This window comes from Ambystoma mexicanum, chromosome 10, assembly GCF_040938575.1.
Source record: "Ambystoma mexicanum isolate Mex_15411 chromosome 10, UKY_AmexF1_1, whole genome shotgun sequence".
Lineage (NCBI taxonomy): Eukaryota > Metazoa > Chordata > Amphibia > Caudata > Ambystomatidae > Ambystoma > Ambystoma mexicanum.
Genome location: NC_090932.1, coordinates 1,487,607,347 through 1,487,625,232, shown reverse-complemented (window position 1 = coordinate 1,487,625,232; position 17,886 = coordinate 1,487,607,347). Strand labels below are relative to the sequence as shown.

Genomic DNA, 17,886 nt, shown 5'->3' with positions numbered 1-17,886 from the left:
AGCATAATCCATACCTGACTGAAAAGACTCACACATGGCTTCTTTGCCATCTCTAATTATGGCAAAACAACCCGTCTCTTTCATCCCCATCGGGTATGTGCTCTGCCGCCATGGAAATGCAGTCCCATGGAGTGAATGAAACCTTTGAAAGTGCACATGTGGAGTTGGCTGATTTGAGCGCCATACTCCCTGCAGAAAATACCTTGCTTGCCCATCCATCTATTCTTTTGTCGTCCCTATCTGGAGGGATGGTAGGGTAAGCTGCTTGCTTAAATGTTGCAGTAGCTGCCTGTACCACCAGACCCTCTGGAGTGGGGTGTTTATACAGATAGTCGGGTCACTACTGGAAGGGCGGTACATCTTGGTCAGATTTTTATGGTGGATTGGTTTCTGGCGTCTCCCAATTCGCTGCCACCCTTTTTTGGAGAGCAATATGGAAAGGCAATATAGCATCTGTCTGTGGACCTTCATCTAGGATGTCCGTCAGATCATCCTGCTCAAATGGTAACAGAGGCCTACTCCACCCCATATATTCCACCACCTTGGACATTAGCTATCTATATGATGCAGCAGCATGTTCCCCAGCCTCCGGTCTTTCAAATCTAACTCAGGTGAGGTGTCCACCCCACTGGCCGTCTGTAGAGTACAGTAAAGGTCTTTCAACCTTGACTCCTCAGAAATGAAACTTTCCGGCACATTTGATGTGCCAAATTGGAGACCAAAGGGTGCATCATTGTCTGAGGGCACAGCTGGCGTCTATGTCGATGGCGCAGCTGCCATTGGTGGTGCAGCTGGCGTCAATGCCGTTAGTGTCGAAGATGACGCCGATGTCGAGGGCTTGGCTGACATTGAAGGCGCAGCCAGCGTCAGCAATTTCTGAAGGTCACTTCTCAGCATGTCTAAAAACTCATTGGCCCTCATTCCGAGTTTGAAGGTAGCCATGGCGCTATTAGCGACATGGCTGCCTCCAAAATCGGTCCGACTCTGGTCTGGTGAAGGGAGTAATTACCGGTCCAGTCCGAGGTCGGCGAGACCGGTAATTCCCCATTCACCAGAGCCATTCCCCATTCCCATTTGAGCACCCATAGGGCTCAATTGGAAGGTGGCAATAACGGTACCGCAAATTGCGGTACCGTTATGGACCCCGGTATCCCTTTGCGGGTCCCGTCCATAACGCCTGGTAAAACCAGGCATTAAGGGAGAACCCGTAAAGGGACCTCGGAATAGGGCGCAAAGGGATTACCGGCACCAGTGTTATTACCGGTGCCCGGTATCCCTTTGTGGCCAGGTCGTAATGACCCCCATTATCTCTGTAGGCCTCTGCAACACCAGAAGCTGCAACATCACCCGATCATCAGACTATAATGTAAGAGATGCAAGAACGGAAGAACCAGAAAACAGGGTGTGGGCAGAATAAGCTTAGATGAACTCTACATAAACTGACATGGAAGGCCCCTCTAGTCCTTTTCAGCAGAATCCCAGGTCACAATTGTGGTGGATTTCTGTTTCTCGCATGACATTTTGCAGATATTACATAGATGAAAAATCCAGGATTTTACTACCATAGTTATTAGAGCCTGGAGAGAAAAGGAAGAATCAAAAATAATTCCTAAATTGTGAGCCTGATTCGAAAATGTAAGCTGAAGTGGAGGAAAATATATAAAATGAGGAGGAACCTTTTTTGTGGGAGATGGAAAAAAGAGGATTTCGATTTTGTTAGGGTTGAGGCAAAGAAAACGAGATGACATCCAAGATTTAATAGCAGCTAAGCAAGTTGAGAGGCGCTGATGGATAGAGTTGGTGAAGGAAGGGAAAGATATTAAAATCTGTGTATCATCAGCGTATAGATGATCTTGAAAACCATAATCAGATTCCAACGAAGCTAAAGAAGAGGTATCGAGGGTAAAGAGAAGTGGCCAGAGAGCAGAGTCCTGAGGGACACCGTAAGGGTAGAATAGGAACAAGAAGAAGATCCTTTCTAGGAAACCGTGAAATACCCATTACAAAGATAAGAATTGATTGATTGATAAGAAAGAGTTGAAATCAAATTGGGGTGATCAACCATGTCAAATACAGCACGCACATCTTACAGAATCAGAATGGAAGAGGTGACGAGCATGAAGAATGAAGTTAGAAGCAGGTACAAGAGCAGTTTTGCTTACAAAAGTTCCAGCCTCGTAGTTCTTTCTCACTGAGAGCACAGAGTACAGTACCAAACACAGAAAAAAACAAGAGCAGTTTTGGTTGAAACACCGGAACGAAAACTCGATTGTTGGGGGGGAAGTAGATTATGAGTGTTAAGATGAACAGAAAGTTGAGTGGACAAGTTGGGAAGGAGAGAAATAGGATGACAATTAGCAAAGTCAGAAGAGTCTAGAGTCGATTTCTTTATAACAAAGGCATAACAGTAGCAGTTTTGAACGTAGAGGGAAAAATGCCAGAGGACAAACAAAGATTGAAAAGAGTAGCTAAAATAGGAGCTAGTGCAGGCAAACACAGATTTGACCAAAGTGGCAGGTAACGGATGAGACAGACAGCTGTAGGATGGGTCATCAAGGAGCTCAGATCACTCCCGTGAATTGGGGCAAATGAAGAAAAGGAGGCAGAAGGAGTAGGGTAAACAACACTAGGACCATCCAAAGATGCATGATTAGGAAACACCTTATTATTTAAACAAAGAGGAAGAGTAAACATTTTTGTAAGGAAACATTTCGCAAACTTATCATCAGCAAGATTAAATGTTACGGAGAGATAGGCGGAGAGAGGAGCAAGAATTTTGTTGAAGGTAGACAAAGGAAGTTTAGGAGAATTAGCCTGAAAGTGGATAGGAGAGTGGGAATATGTGGCGTTGGTCTGCTTTATAACAAAGGAGAAAGAATGGAGTAATGAGGCAAAAAATATGATAGTTTAAAGAAGAAAAATGTTTCAGCCAGCGACGGTCAGCTTTTTGAAGTCGAGTTCAGAGAGTTTTTAGAGATAGAGGTGAGGAGATTTGCCTTTAGCAGTGAAGTGACAAAGAGGGGAAAAAGATCTAGTGCAGAAACAGTAGCTGTATGAAGTTTAGAAAAGCAACCATCAATATCAGATGAGGAAAGCGAGTTGAGATCAGGAAACAATAGTCTGCTGGTAAACCGCAGGCACTACCGGCGTGTTACCGACAGACTTGCTTTACTGTTTCTGCCGCTCAATATCCCGGTAATACTGGGATAATGCAGGCGGCGGCAGAGCAGCAAGTTCCCATTCCGGTGGAGTCCCAAAGGGTTTTACCGGCAAGGCTACCTCCAAACTCGCATCTGGGTCCGGCACCCGCGAATGGGCAATTACCGGGCTATTCTGGCCCAGCCGGACGCGGTAATTGCCATTTCGCGGATGCCGGGCCCGGTACATCCCCATCCCCATTTGAGCCCACATAGGGCTCAATGGGAATGGGGAGGATGGTAGCAGTGGTACCATTAATAACGGTACTGTTGCGACCATCAAGTTCTGCTTGCGGGTGCCAGTACAGCCACCAGGTCAGAACTGGTGGCTGCAAAGGCACCCACAAGCAGAACCCCTAGCATGGCGGTGCGGTAGAAACAGTGCCGTTAGCAATACCGGCGCTGTTGTTGCCTTACCGCCATACTCGTAATGAGGCCCCATTGTTCTTCACTGATCGTCTGTAAATAAGATCTGCAACCTCTACTGACGGTCTGGTTGGATGTTCATCGTCGTGGTGCAATACCCATGCATTTACTTGTGCTGGCACCTGTTCCCCAGAACAACTTGTGATTGGGTGTGGAAAGTGTGTTGGAATATACATTTAACTGACCACAAGTGTCAATTTCAGCTCCTCCCCCTCAGCAGAATTAGACGGCCTTGTCTCTCCCACTAGCTTTACTTAGGGATTTGTCGCTTCTCCTGCTAGATGTCAGCTAACGCAACATTGCCCGTCCACTCATTTCAACAGATGGACATTGACTGGTGTGTCACCCACCTCACTGAATCTCTGGTGATGGCAATTGTGTTCTTCATCCACTTCAAATTACTGAATGCGTTACACAGCACTTTGTACACAAAACCAACCTTAAATCCAAGGCTCTGACTAGGTCCCCAATCACTCACTACCTCTCGCTACCCATCTTTCTACTCAACTACTCTAAATACACTACAGTTTATCAACCCCAAATTGCATAAACCTGCCCCAGCAAGGACCTCCTGCCTCATGTAAAGCTACCTGAGATGGTAAAGGAGTTCCAGCAACATGTACCCCTTCAAACCATGTGGTTGAACTTCAGAAGAACTTTCAAAATGTTTTTCTGTGGTTTGACTTGGTTGAATCACCTGAAATTAAAGTGATTCGAGATTTGTGCAGAAAAGTTCATCTAGGGCTAATCCATATATACACCTGGATTTTTCCAATAAAATACCGATGCATATCAGACCAGCCCATGTCTTCTGAGCTTGAGGAAGAAACTGAAGACTCTGCTTTTAAAGGAACACCACCATGACTGCTGGCAACCAGATAGTATTTCCCCCCTCTTCCCTCCCCTCCTCTCCCCTGCCCTGTCTCTTCTTCTCCCTGTATTCTACACCTTTTTTTAACATCACTTTGTTGCCTTCTTGTTATGTTTTCCTTATAAATGTAAATATGGGTCTCATTACAAGTATGGTGGTACTGGTAAAACGGTAGAATTGCGCTGGTGATTCTGTTACTGCTGCATTACCACCACATTACCTCACCTCTATACTATATGTTTGCTGGTAAGGAGGGAGGATTTTCCTCCAGCAAAAAATTGAGGTAATTCCTCCACCTTAGGTCCAAAAATCTGCAGAATTACCCTATGTACTCTGAAAATGGGGATTAACACTACCCTACCACCACTTACCAAGTGGCGGTAATGTTAATCGAGTTTGGCTGTAATTCAGCGTATTTACTGCCGAATTACCGCCAAACTCGTAATGAGGCCCATAATACTATAAAAACATGAGCAGAGATTCTTGAATGCAATTCTGTTTTGTACTGTGATAAAAAAAATTAGACCATTTACCAGTAATGCACATCGAGGTATGTGCTTTCCGAAGGGCATGACATCCTGTTATAGCCGAGCCCCAGATGTTGAATCTTTCTCGGGGCACTAAAGCACAGATCTTTCAAGCTTATCATTTCATTGCCACAGAGTTCCAAGACCTGACAAAGAGATATTGAAGAGTACATTTAGCAACATTTCAGACATTTTTGGGACAATCAAATCCAGCACAAGAAAAGGGAGGCTTACAGGTTTTCACTAGTATTAGCTTAGTCAAAGTAATACTGACAATCAGTGCCCGTACTCTCTACAATGTACACATAGGCAGGTATCTGCCCCTGCACACATTAACATTTGCAAGGAAGATCCTGCACTGCTGTGTTTTTATTTAAATGTTTTATTAAGTACTGAAGATAGATGTATATGCATTTGGATGCACAATGGATCAGAATCTTTAGGGAGAGCACCAATAAACCATTACAGAAATGATATGATAAACAGAAATAAAGAAGGAACAAACAGCCATGTGACATACAGTGTCACCCTTGTAGCGTGGTCCGGTCAAAACATGTCAACATTATCCACCATCAACCAGTACATTGAAGACCAAGTTTAGACAAGTTGTGCTATCGCTCACGCAGGAATGGGTTGGGGATGTTCATGTCTGGTACTTTGTGTGTAGCAATACAATGAGGTTCCCCAGTGAATACTCTAGACTACCCTGCAGAGGGGCAGAGCCATACATATCCACGAAGTGTCCCACCATGTCTCTGAGTAGGTCCGATCTACTACTTTTATAACTTCAGCCCTGAAATGTTCTCTTCATTCCCTATTTTTCAAAGCACTGTTTTGATGTGATACTCTTTTCCAGGAGCTATTGATCAATATTTTTGGAAAAGCTACTATCACTGCCCATTCGGCTCACTTTGTCCAACTAACTCATATGAGCCTCATAACTATTTGCCCCAGAATGGCTGCTGGAAATAGCTCAAATGAGACCACGGCATGGAGAAGCGTCACCACGTGGTGCCGGAGCTCCCCATTTTCGGGGCCTCTTAGTGCATGTGTGAGGCAACTCCCTAGTCATCTCTCCGATACACAACTCACAGCGCATGCACATGGAGACAATGAGCAGTAGCATCTGCCATGGCGATTCCTTTCCTACCCAATGCAATTTCAAAGCGCCTCGTCTGTTGAATTGCACCGTCTCTGTGGGCATTGGAATAGGCATGCATTGCCACATATAGTGCAGTCACATATTTGTCCACCAGGTTCAGAATGAGGCTGTAAATAGATCCTCAATAATTGCATCAATGTTCTTCCTGCCATATACATTGTCCTCAATGTATCAGCTGACAGCTCAACGGGAGCCTGGAACACACACAGGTCCAAGTTATTTGCCGAAAGCCACATGCTTTAGAAGAGACTCCATAGCGCAACCCTTGACAGAAAAGGGGGGAATATGGGAAGGCCTGTTCATCCAAAAAGATGTCCGAGAGATGCTAGGACCACACAAGTGCCAGTTGGCATCAGCATTTTAGCAACAAAGATTCCAAAAGTTGTGAATGGCCTTGAAATTTCCCCTTTCATGTGGACCATGTCCTGTTGCCCAACACAGCACTAGCCATTCCCCGCCATGTGCACAGTGCCAAAGGAAGGTTCCCCTCACCCACCCCCGAATGCAGATCTTTGTGAGCATTCTCTTTGCATCTAGTACTACAAGATACAATCCATCTTGAGAAAGTCTGCTCAGAAATGATTTCTGCTTTTTTTTTTGGAGCACATATTAAATAACGTCTCCATTGGCAGGCAGAGTAGGGCAGGTAGAAGTTTCTGTATGAATGTTATGGGGTCCGAACCTTCACATCCTTCTGGCAGGCCTGAGATACTTAGGTTGTTACGTCTGCTTCTATTCTCCAAGTCCTCATTATGTTTTTGGAGGTCTTTGATAGATTTTTCAAGTTGCGCCACCCTGGGAGAAACATTACTATAAGACCAACCCTTCTCTCACTTCCTCCATTCTGTCTTCAAAACCCTTCAATCTGTCATCCGATTGTTGAAGTTTTTGGTTTGTTGTTTCAATAAATGGTTTAAGAGCTCTAATTTCTTGCAAAATAGTCTCTATAGCAGGGTCTTTCAAGCTGAGCAGAGGTGTTGAATCGCTCTTCAGCCTTTTCAGGTTGGTAGAAGACAGGTTAGTGTCCTTGGTAACGGGTGGTGTCTTTTGATTGTTTTTGTCAGAAGCCATTGTTGCAGGAGGTGCCAAATGAGGGACACCAGGGATAGTAGTAGTTGATTAAAATGAGTAACAATCTAAAGTCAAGCAATATATCCAAAGAGAGGTCTTAAGCAATTAATGAGTTGTGCAGGGGTTAAAATGTCCCAAAGCTAAGTAAATTCAGGAAAAGGAATCAAACAGTGAATTACATAAGAGCACTGATATCAATGAACTTTTTAGATATCGATGTAATGTACTCTTCTTTCTTAGTTTGTCATTATCCTTAACCCCGCACTAGTTTTATTTATTTCCTTTTGCGGGCGTCCTGAACCCCATTACCTTATATTTAGGTTTATTTTCCGGTTCAGCAGTAAAATAATAATGGAAATGTTATTTTGAATTTAAATGTTTAATTCACACCTCACACTTCAATATTAGGCTATAGCCAAGTACACGTCAGCGCAGTATTAAATTGTATTTGCTGCCCCCAAGGGTGAAGCGTTCTGAGGAAGCCTGTGTGAGTTTAAGTATGTGTGAAGCTTAAAGAAACGTATGTTTGGGGATTTCATTGAAAAATAAAGTCCTGAAGTGAAGGTGATCATCCGATGGTGGCACTGTGCTCGGGAAACAGCTGACAAGGCCTGAGCCGGCGCACTAGGCTAAGCGCTGTACCAAGTGTCTCCTCACATCAGGTGTCCCTTGTCATGAGCAGCTGGCGCTGCTACGGCGAAGAACGATGCGCAAGCTCCAACGCAAACAGAAAGCTGTCGGAGCTCCAAACCAAAGCGCTCGCCCTCCGCCACAGCTCCAGAAGAGGAATACGTTGGAAAAAGCAAGCAAAAAGATAGAGTGCCGCTGTTATGGAGTCAGAGCAGCGGAATTAGGCGGCCATCATCCACGGCACCTAGCCACACCACCTTGTTTGAGTGATTTTACTTGGGGCCTCATGACGAGTTTGACTGTATTTCATTTGGAAATACCGCCAAACTCATTTACGGTTTACGTAAACTCATTTACGGTTGCCTCATAGTATAAACATGTGTGAACTGGAAGAAGGGTCTGCATTATGAGTCCTGCAGATATTCCCTGTTGTGGAGTCCCATTGGACTCGCTAGGGCGGTGTAATATTAATACATGTAGAAATACACATACGGTAACGCTTTGATGAGAAGGACATTTGCTCCACACTAAAGCAGGCAGTATTGGTGAGTTTCTTTTGTGAAACTCAATATCTGGCAGAGTGGTAAGACATCTGGTACTATGAAATAGCAGTTCGTTTACCACTTCTGTCAAACTCATGAGGCCGCTAGACATCAATCCATTTGCTGGCCAGACTTGGTTAATTCATCTACAATTTGATGGACCGAGTGCCCAGAAAATAATATGATTTGAGTTTTCCCCCTTGTTTGGGCTTTCCAGGACAAATGTTCTGAATGTCCTTTTCATTTTCCTGGGCCATAAAAAGGTGTCTGTGATTTATAATGCAGAGGACCTATGTGTGCTGCCCTATACAGCAGCAGAAGGTGGTAGCTGTATGTATGATGAGGAGTTGGTGGTAGAACCCAAATGCCAGCCATCAACATCCTGGTCCCAATGCCTCAGTCTGTATTGTCAAGAGGATACCAGAATAACTTCTTAACATATAATGGTCCACTTTACGAGTTTGGCGGTGTGGTACATTTGTGGCAGTAATTCTGGTGGCAATTCTGCAAACAAATCACAGATTAACTGCCATATTCACAATGAGGCCTTGTTGCAACTGTGGTCTGTGAGTTGTAGCAAGTATGCTCACTAAACACATAGGGCCTCATTACGACCCTGGCGGAATGGGTTTAACGGCGCCAGTAAACCTATTCCACCCTATTACAAGGTCCCCTCGTGGGACCCGCTCTGGACGTCTGGTCAGACCAGATGTCTGTTGCGGGTCCTGCGAGGAAACTAGCATGCTAACAACGGGCTCGTCATTAACGGGCCCGTTGTTAGCATGCTCCCCATACCCATTTAGCCCCATGGGGGCTCACATGGGAATGGGGATCGTTCGGGTCCTGGTTCCCTGAATGGGGAAATACCGGGCCCTCCAAAGTCGGAATGGCCCGGTAATTCCCCATTCAGAGAACCAGGAGCCAGACACGGGTTTAACTCGTAATGAGGCCCATAGTGATTGTTTTGTGTTTTGACAAAGTTACCACAATGCAGATGATCCCCCAGCGAACATCTCATTCAGAACGACATTAACTAAACAGGTGTGCGTGTCTTAACTATATATACCTTTAGTTTCCGAGGGAGGTTTGCAGAATCGATGTTTCTAATTTTATTGGCGCTTAGTATCAGCTCTTCCAAACTGTGAAACTTCAACAGATTGTTGTCAACTTCAACCACCTGCAAAGGGAATGGAAAGAGTAATCGTCACATAAATGCTTCCAGTTGGAAATGACCTAAAAGCATCATTCGATGCTGAACAGGAAATACATCTATTGCAGGTGATAACGATGGAATGGACGCAGAGGGGCCAGGTTTTTTATATGAACGTGCCAGGTATTCAGTGTATCAATATTATCAGCCATGATTTGAAACACTGAAGACATATTACGTATCAGGCACTCGATCTAAACTGTGCCCATGTGCTGATGACTCAACTTCAGCCCCCCCCCCCCGCGAACCCCTCCTACCCCGCCCATTCCCCGGAGTAAGCAGCACATCTCAAGCAATAGTTACTTAACCCTGGAGGAAGCCGGATTGTTGATACGTGCAATAGACCCAGGCGGTAAGTTACCGCCTGGGCCGTGACTTTACCACCATGGCGTAAACGCAGTTTACGCCATGGTGGTTGGCGGACTTACCGCCCCATTCCGACCTTGGCGGGGCGGTAAGTCCCCAATCCCCATTTACCCTTCCCCATTCCCATTTTTGCCCCATACGGTATAATGGGAGTGGGGAAGGCGTTAATTACGCCACCGTAAATTACGGTGGCGTAATTAACTCCATGGTCCCTTAGCGCCATGGATTTTAACACCTGCTAAAAGCAGGTGTTAAAAGCGCCATGGCGCTAAGGGACCTCGTACTCAGGCGGTAAGGGTCGGCGCTGTTAACGCTGCCGTTAACCCCTTACCGCCTGGGTCGTAATGAGGCCCACTATTGTCTCTTGGAAACCAAATAAAAAACACGAATTGGCAAAGCCAACAGCTCTGGTTTTTCTGTATGGAAAAACGTTCACCCTTTTTGAACTTCCATATGGTACAATGTTCTACAAATGATTACGATAACATGAATACGATGTAACGGGAGGACTTTGCCTTTTCTTTTCCAAACAAAAGCACAATAACATGTTACCACTAGTATTTACATTTCTTATAAACAATTTTTTTTAAATGAAACAAGCTAATTGCTTTAATTCCGGACTGTGTGTTGGATTACTGGAATGCTTAGCAATCAAGTGCCTGAAGGCACACTTGGTTACGTTGTTTTTATTACACCAGACGCTGCGTGATAGCTTGAACTAACCAATACCCTTTCAGGCGGATGATTTTGCGCTCAGAAATGGCTGTTTTAAATCACCTAACTGAGACAGGGTTTTGGATGAGGAGTGTTTGAATAACTGCAATTAACCCATTACTTTCCAGACAGATGATTTTGCACTCAGAAATGACTTTTTCAAACCACCAAGTTGTGACAGGAATGTAGATTAGAAGCAAATGAATGGCTGCAATTAACCCATTCCCTTTCAGTAACCATTTATTTGCAAATCAAAATCAAGGGGTTGGATTTCCCACACTCTGCATAGAGCTATATGCTCTTTAATACCTGTGGTGCCAATAAAATAAATGTCAGTGCTTGGTACCAACTATGCCAAACAATTACAATTTTGTTAATTATTTAAACATAACTCATAAACAAATATGTTTTCTGATTTCACTCTTCTCCAACTGAATCAACATAAGTTCTCAAAAAGAGTCTCCACTGGACTCTTCATGATTAACAATGTACAGTTTAATTGTTGTTTTCACATAAATTCTGATGAATACAAAATAATCATTGTTTTAACACAAAGCGCCTCATTACACGGATGGCGGTAAGGATTTACCGGTACCGGTAAAATACCGGTACCGGTAAATCCTTACCGCCTTACTACGAGGTCCCTTTGCGGGTTGGGGGATTTAACGCCTGATTTTTGCAGGCGTTAAAAACCAACCCGCAAAGGGACCCAGGGAGCTAATTACGGTACCTCAATTTGCGGTACCGTAATTAGCGCCTTCCCCATTCCCATTGAGCCCTATGGGGCAAAAATGGGAATGGGGAAGGGTAATGGTGGAAGGGGGAATTACTGCCCCGCCAACCTTGGAATGGGGTGGTAATTCTCCTTTCCGCCAAGGCGGTGCCGGTATTTTACCGGCATGGACCATGGCGCTAATAGTGCCATGGTTCTCCGCCATCCGTGTAATGAGGCCCAAAATATTTTACGATGTATATGCATAGATTGACGAAAATTGATCAATGTGTAATTCTGAATTTTCACAAATCAAACATGGTTAAGTGTTTCAGGTGCAACACGTTTTGAATAACTCATTATTTTTCATCAGGGATTAACCATCTGATGTATCTACAATTGAGTACAAGAATTATACATTAATATAGGTTTTCCTCAATAGCGATGTAATGTTACCATTGTATGTCATGATGTCTCACTGACCTGGTGTGTGCTCGTAATAGAAAATACTTAACAGTCTTAGCTGAATATCCAATGTGCTTCTACAAAATAAAACATGTAGGTATACTAAATATGCACCAAAATTGAACATCTCTTTTATTAGCACCCGTGGCGGGGGATCAGCCAATTAGGTTCCTTGGATGAGCTGCTAATCTCAAACCATGTTCCATAGAACCCGAAGACTGCTACTCACAGCCCTCACTGCCATCCTCCCCCCATTCTCCCTTATCTTTTATTTTTCTGTTCCCCACCCCACTTACCTCATTTCTTCAGCGGTGGCGGCAGAACCTCCACCGACATGTTGCTGCTGCCGCTCCATGGCTCCCATTCAAATCGAAGAGGGGCTCCGTATGGAGCTCCGCCTTCCATATAAATGGCAGCCATCTTGAGACAGTGGGCCTCATTACGAGGTAGGTGGTAAGGGATTACCAGCACCGGTAAGCACACTGGTGCCGGTAATCCCTTACCACCCTATTCCGAGGTCCCTTTGCGGGTCCTTCCTTAACGCCTGTTTTTTTCAGGCGTTAAGGATGGGGCCCACAAAGGGACTCTAGAGCTAATAACGGTACCGCAATTTGCGGTACCGTTATTAGCGCATTCCCCTTACCGCCGTCCGTGTAATGAGGCCCATTGACTTATACAATTTTCTTAGCACTCCGGATTCCTGGATTGGAAACCCGGTGTGCTAATAGCGTTAAGCACCTGTTCTAAGGGCTGGAACGGGTGATAACATCCCAGGGCTCCAGTTAAAGTTAAAGGCCCGAGTGGAGCTATAGTGCAACTGCTGAGCTTTCAAGCTAAGAAATGAGGTAACACAGATAATGTGCTGCTGACCATTGTACAGGCATGTATATGCATCTATCCACAAATGCTGTACAAAAAGTACCAAGCTCAAACATACCTTCTATACCAATTGTTTTTTTGTCATAGATACTTCTATGAGCCAAAACGAAATAATAAGATCGATTTGGTCTTAATATTCTAAAAAGTTTAACCTCATCCTCTGATTTCAATTTTATTTATTTGTTTAATTTTAATATTTTAAGGAGTCAGCAACTCCCAAATGTTTACATAGGTGTCGATCTTTTTTTACTGCCAACGGAAGCCATTTCCTCTCTGATAAAGTGATGTCAGAACACTTGTGCTAGATTTAGACAACTTTACTTATATAATAGATCCAATTAGCACCAGGCAGGGGAATTTCACTGAGTCAGATGGGTCATGACATTAGCAATAACGGAATCTTACAAAAATGTCCACCTGGGAATTGCGACGGCCAGAAATTGCGAATTTATTTTTTTTAACCCCCCTTTACACCACATATATATGTGGGGGGGGGGGTTAGAGTATAATATTAATATGGGGGGGCTGCGAGGAGTCTCCCCCGGCATATATATGTGGTGTAAAGAGTTATTTTCAGCCGTTGCAATAATCATATAGATCTGCAATAACAGCAGATGCTATGCCTCAATCCAAGCTATCTGTGGGGGTTCTGCGCACATTACGGCTGTCTAATACACAGGTGTGGGGAGAACTATCTGATTGCAGGTATCACATCTGAAAAGAAAACCAGGGGTGATTGGTGGCCTATGTACTTTATGCGTTTACATTTCCATACACACATCTCTACTCTTCTCCAATTATCTATTTGCCACCACAAAAGACGCCCCTTCTGATCCACTGCCCCGTGGTTTGTATTTCCTTCATGCCTGTGCCACTGCAACAAGAAGGGTGTTCTTTTGGGGGCTGTGTCAGAAGGTTGTGGAACCATTTCTCCAGCAAGGATCTTAGGTTGGTTGTGCACAAGCATAGCGTGAGCATATTCAGAGTAGCCTGTTTCTAAGATCAAATGCAAATATGAGTGTAACATTCTATTTCTAGAGAAATCTGGACTCTGGCCATTTTTTGATAGCACCTGAAACGAAAGCAAGTCAACCAGCACAATGAGTTTCGGGCAAACTGTTCATACTTGTGTTGCAAAGAAAAGAATAGCAGATGGGAATGGCAGAGTCTGTCACCTACTTCTTTGTCCACGAGTCGCAGGGTCCTGAACTGCGAGAAGATGAAGGTCTCACTGATACGCTGGGGGGACTCCACGGCCACTTCTCGCAGTTGCTCCAGGTCAGGACTCCAGTCCCCCTCCAGAGCCCAAGGGGAGAACGAGCTGGTCAGGAACTCTTTCAGGGCGTCTGGGTTCTCTTCTCCCACAGCTCTCCTTTCATCTTCCCAATAGGTCACTTTGGAGTATTTGGTTTTCATGACCTTGAAGCGTGTTTTGTTCTGTGGATTAAGAAGTGTGTTAGACAAATGCACCTGGCCACAACGACTGGCATACGTGGGCAGTAGTTTGGGGTTTCCCATTTCCATGCCCAGAAACATACTTCAGTGAAATAAGGTAGGACATATTTCATGTTTTGGTTTTACACCACAGTAGATGTTACCAGGCAGCCGTGTGAGGGCATTATTGTAAGGTAGAGTAAGATCCGCCAGAAAGTGCGTTTCTATAGGCCCTTAATTCTCTGTCGATGTATGATTTTGAGGTCTGTTTGTCTAGTTACACTGCCTGATGGAGGACATCATGTTGGAATACACGTTCCCCCACAGTCCAGTGAAAATGCATGCAGCAAGCAAGTAATAGCCAGTGGCCATCCAAACATTACTGACCAGAGTAAATGCTTTCTTTGGAATGCCGGTGGTTCATTGGAAAGGCACCTCTTGCACATGATTTTATTTTTACACGTCTGGTTGAACTAGCCTTTCGTGACAGCAATAATAAAAGAACAAATAATAAAATGAAATGCACACAATAAACACTTAAATACTAAATAAAAACAATTTCACAGATACAGTATACTAAAATACAGATACAGGTGTTGGGAAGGGGGCAGCCTTTAGAGTGAGGTGAAGTGCATTTGAAGCACTATGATGAGCCAGGGGCCAGGGGGGACGGTGAAAGGACCACCTCCCATTACAAAGGACCCCACTTCAATATAATCAAATATAATCAACCCACGTAGTGTAGAACAGGGCGGGAGCAGCATTGCTATTTTGCGTGGATATTAGAAATCATAGGTAGAAGGGAAGGCCTGCGCAGCGAATGCGGCATTGCATTTAATAGGCCCAAATTGCAAGACAAGGGAAATCTCCAGCCTTGCCTGAGCTCCCACAAGGACAGCCCACACCCAAACCGCCACACCGCCTATTCATTGTTCTTACAGTGTTGCAAAGATGAGTGTTTAACTCAAGAGGAATGATCAGGCCGTGATCACAGACCGGCGCCTGGTGTGCATGTTATCTTACACTTGCCAAAGCACGACATGGCCCATCCTCAGGCGACCACGAGTTATAGCCCATATAACTGAGTAAACCTTAAAATCACTGAATTCCATGGCACCAGGTGCCCTTTGACCACCAACCCCAAAGTACCAAGTCCTGAAATGTTGAAAGAGAACGGACAGGGCACATCGTTGAGCGACAATCGTGTGATTTGTATTGCGAGGTGCTGGGAGGGATCAATTATAGTTCAAAACGAGGGTGGAGACCTTGGGAGATGGATAGCATGGGAGTGAGTGGGTGCAATGTGTGTGTGAAGGTTGGAGTGCCCCAGAACCTCCTTTGTGCCAGTCATAAGGCCTGCGGGGTGCACAGTATAGTGATAAAGTCGCATTATGTTAGGAGTATAGTTAATTTGTCCTTTGACCTTCGACGTGAGAAGACGATCACTGCAGCACCCACGTGTTGGAAAACAGATGGACAGGGCTGGAACCAATGACCTGGCATCTCTTATGGAGCAGGCGGATCATGTAAAGGCGCACATCAACCAGCCGTGCAGGTTTTTACTGTATGTATTGCATCATCTATGACGATGTTTTATAAGATTCTGCTTGCACTACTTTTTGGCAGAACGTTCTTAGGAACAGAGTTCTTTGCTGTTGCTCTCATCTGCGTGTGAGATTAAAACTTGTTATCCTTACAAGATCGACTTGGGCCTTTCTTCCCTAGCGTCTTGTATTCTCTCTGGTGTGAGCATTCAGAGAACTGCCTTCACAGGATGCAGCCTAAAGACAGCAATCATTTTGCTAGACCGGTTAAAACCTTGTCATCAATGTCCACCATCCTAATAGAGAATTCAACACATAGTGATAGTTAATAAATGCTACAGGGCAGAGTTAAAGGAACAAGGTGATTAGATTTGATTTATTTGTACCGCTCTAATTCCTCAGAGAGGACATTCGAAGAGAGACTGTATCTGGGCAAAGATGTTAAATGCATAAGTATCCTCTCTCGCAGCCCCTGAAACAGCTATAGAACCTGGGTCGATAGTCACCCAACATGAATGACCCTTGTCGCCAAGCCTCATAGATGAAGCCTGCTATTGCTTTGGTGATGCCACTACGAAAGTGCTTCAGGGGAAAAGACATGGCTGTGTTCATATTGTCTATGAGGCCTTTCTTCAGTCCTTGGGGTGTGATTCATCTTAACCTTAAAGAATCCTAAACTGGACACATGAGGAGGAAATGTTGCAGATTCTTATCCTCTGCTTCGCACAATTTACACTTTGCACAAGAAGCACTATTTCATCTCCCGGGTAAGAGTATCCGCTCTAGCTAGGGCAAACAATCGTCTGATCTAGGGCTTGGTGAGATATGATAGGTAGGGTTGATGGCCACCACCTGTCACAAAAATGTCCGCCCAGCCTAACAGCACTCCCTCCTTGCTCCAGAGGGCAGCTTAGAAATCTTACGTAGGAGGGGAACATTTACAAATGGGGGGCTTTTTAAACCAAAGCTTATGTATAGGAGTTGAAGCATATGTATAATACAATGAATAAGTACTCAGTGGCATAAATAGTTTGACTATTGCTTTACCAAACCACTGCTCAAATAGTCTCTTTGTGTTAAAACAAATATTCTCTCTGGGGAAACCAACATACTGAAAATGTGGCATTGTATTTAGGCAATACCATTGTATTTAGGCAATACCATTGTGTGCGGCAGTGGCGGGCTTTACAGGGAGGATGGCCCACCAGGCTGTTATCATCCCAGTATGACCCGCTACTTACAGAATTATTATAATGCCTAGAGGGCTAGGGGCCCTTTTCTACAGCTATCTACAACCATTTGTTTTGTCAAAAAAAACTACCAGCAAGGTGGCCACCCTGGAAATGGCAGAGCGGAGCTCCAGGGGAGCCACTTTTCGATTTCCACGATGGCCATGCTAGGCAGTGGAGAAGAGGATAACAGTTGAAGTGCGGAAGAGGAGGCGGGTAAGCTCGGATTTAATCCTACATTGGGCAGGTGGCTGGAGGGGATAGTGGGTAAAAGTTGGTGAAAGGGGGATGTGAACAGTGGAGCAGGTGGGCGGTGAAGAGAACCAGAGTGATCACCAAGCTGTTCAAAATCTGGGCATTCCCAGGATAAGCCAGATTAACTGCTTCGCCCACGCCAGGATGAGGAATAAGATTAAGTAAAGAACACAGCTATATAATCAGGTGTACAATTGTTAAATCCACACTATCTAATCAAGTTGTACAAAATCATCACTTCAGCTTGGATAAAATATCCCATTCTTTAGGTTCTACGTTGAAATACCGAATTTGAAAGAGCGGGGACGAAAATGGCGAGTTTTTTTAAATTGAATTTTCAAAATGCCTTTTTGTTTTTTTGCACTTTTTTTATTTTAAATTTGGCAGGAGACAACCCGCAGCTCCCCACATTACTCCAACCTTCATTTATTCCCTTACCCAACACCCTATCTATTTTTCGGCCTTGTTACTTTGTGATTCTTTTTTTGATGGACCACCATTCTTTTATATCTCAACCAGAAACTCCCAAAGTAGATTCACTCCCAGGTGGCCGGGCTGGCTTTTCACAAGCTGCTAAAAACCTTTCTTCTTAAACAATATATCAGAATTTGTTTCTTCGCAGCACGTCTTTCATTCGCTTGATTGTGTGTCT

At 44.5% G+C, this 17,886-nt stretch overlaps 1 protein-coding gene across 1 annotated transcript in view; it reads right to left on the bottom strand.

Moving 5' to 3' along the window:
• Positions 1-17,886, bottom strand: part of LRRC43 (leucine rich repeat containing 43) — a 679,247-nt gene that overhangs the window by 570,058 nt on the left and 91,303 nt on the right. Inside the window, exons 2-4 of the mRNA XM_069619596.1 lie at positions 13,952-14,209; positions 9,493-9,603; positions 5,028-5,167 (exon numbers count right to left, since the gene is read on the bottom strand). Coding sequence (XP_069475697.1) covers positions 5,028-5,167; positions 9,493-9,603; positions 13,952-14,209 — 509 coding nt within the window. The remainder of the gene's footprint in view (positions 1-5,027; positions 5,168-9,492; positions 9,604-13,951; positions 14,210-17,886) is intronic.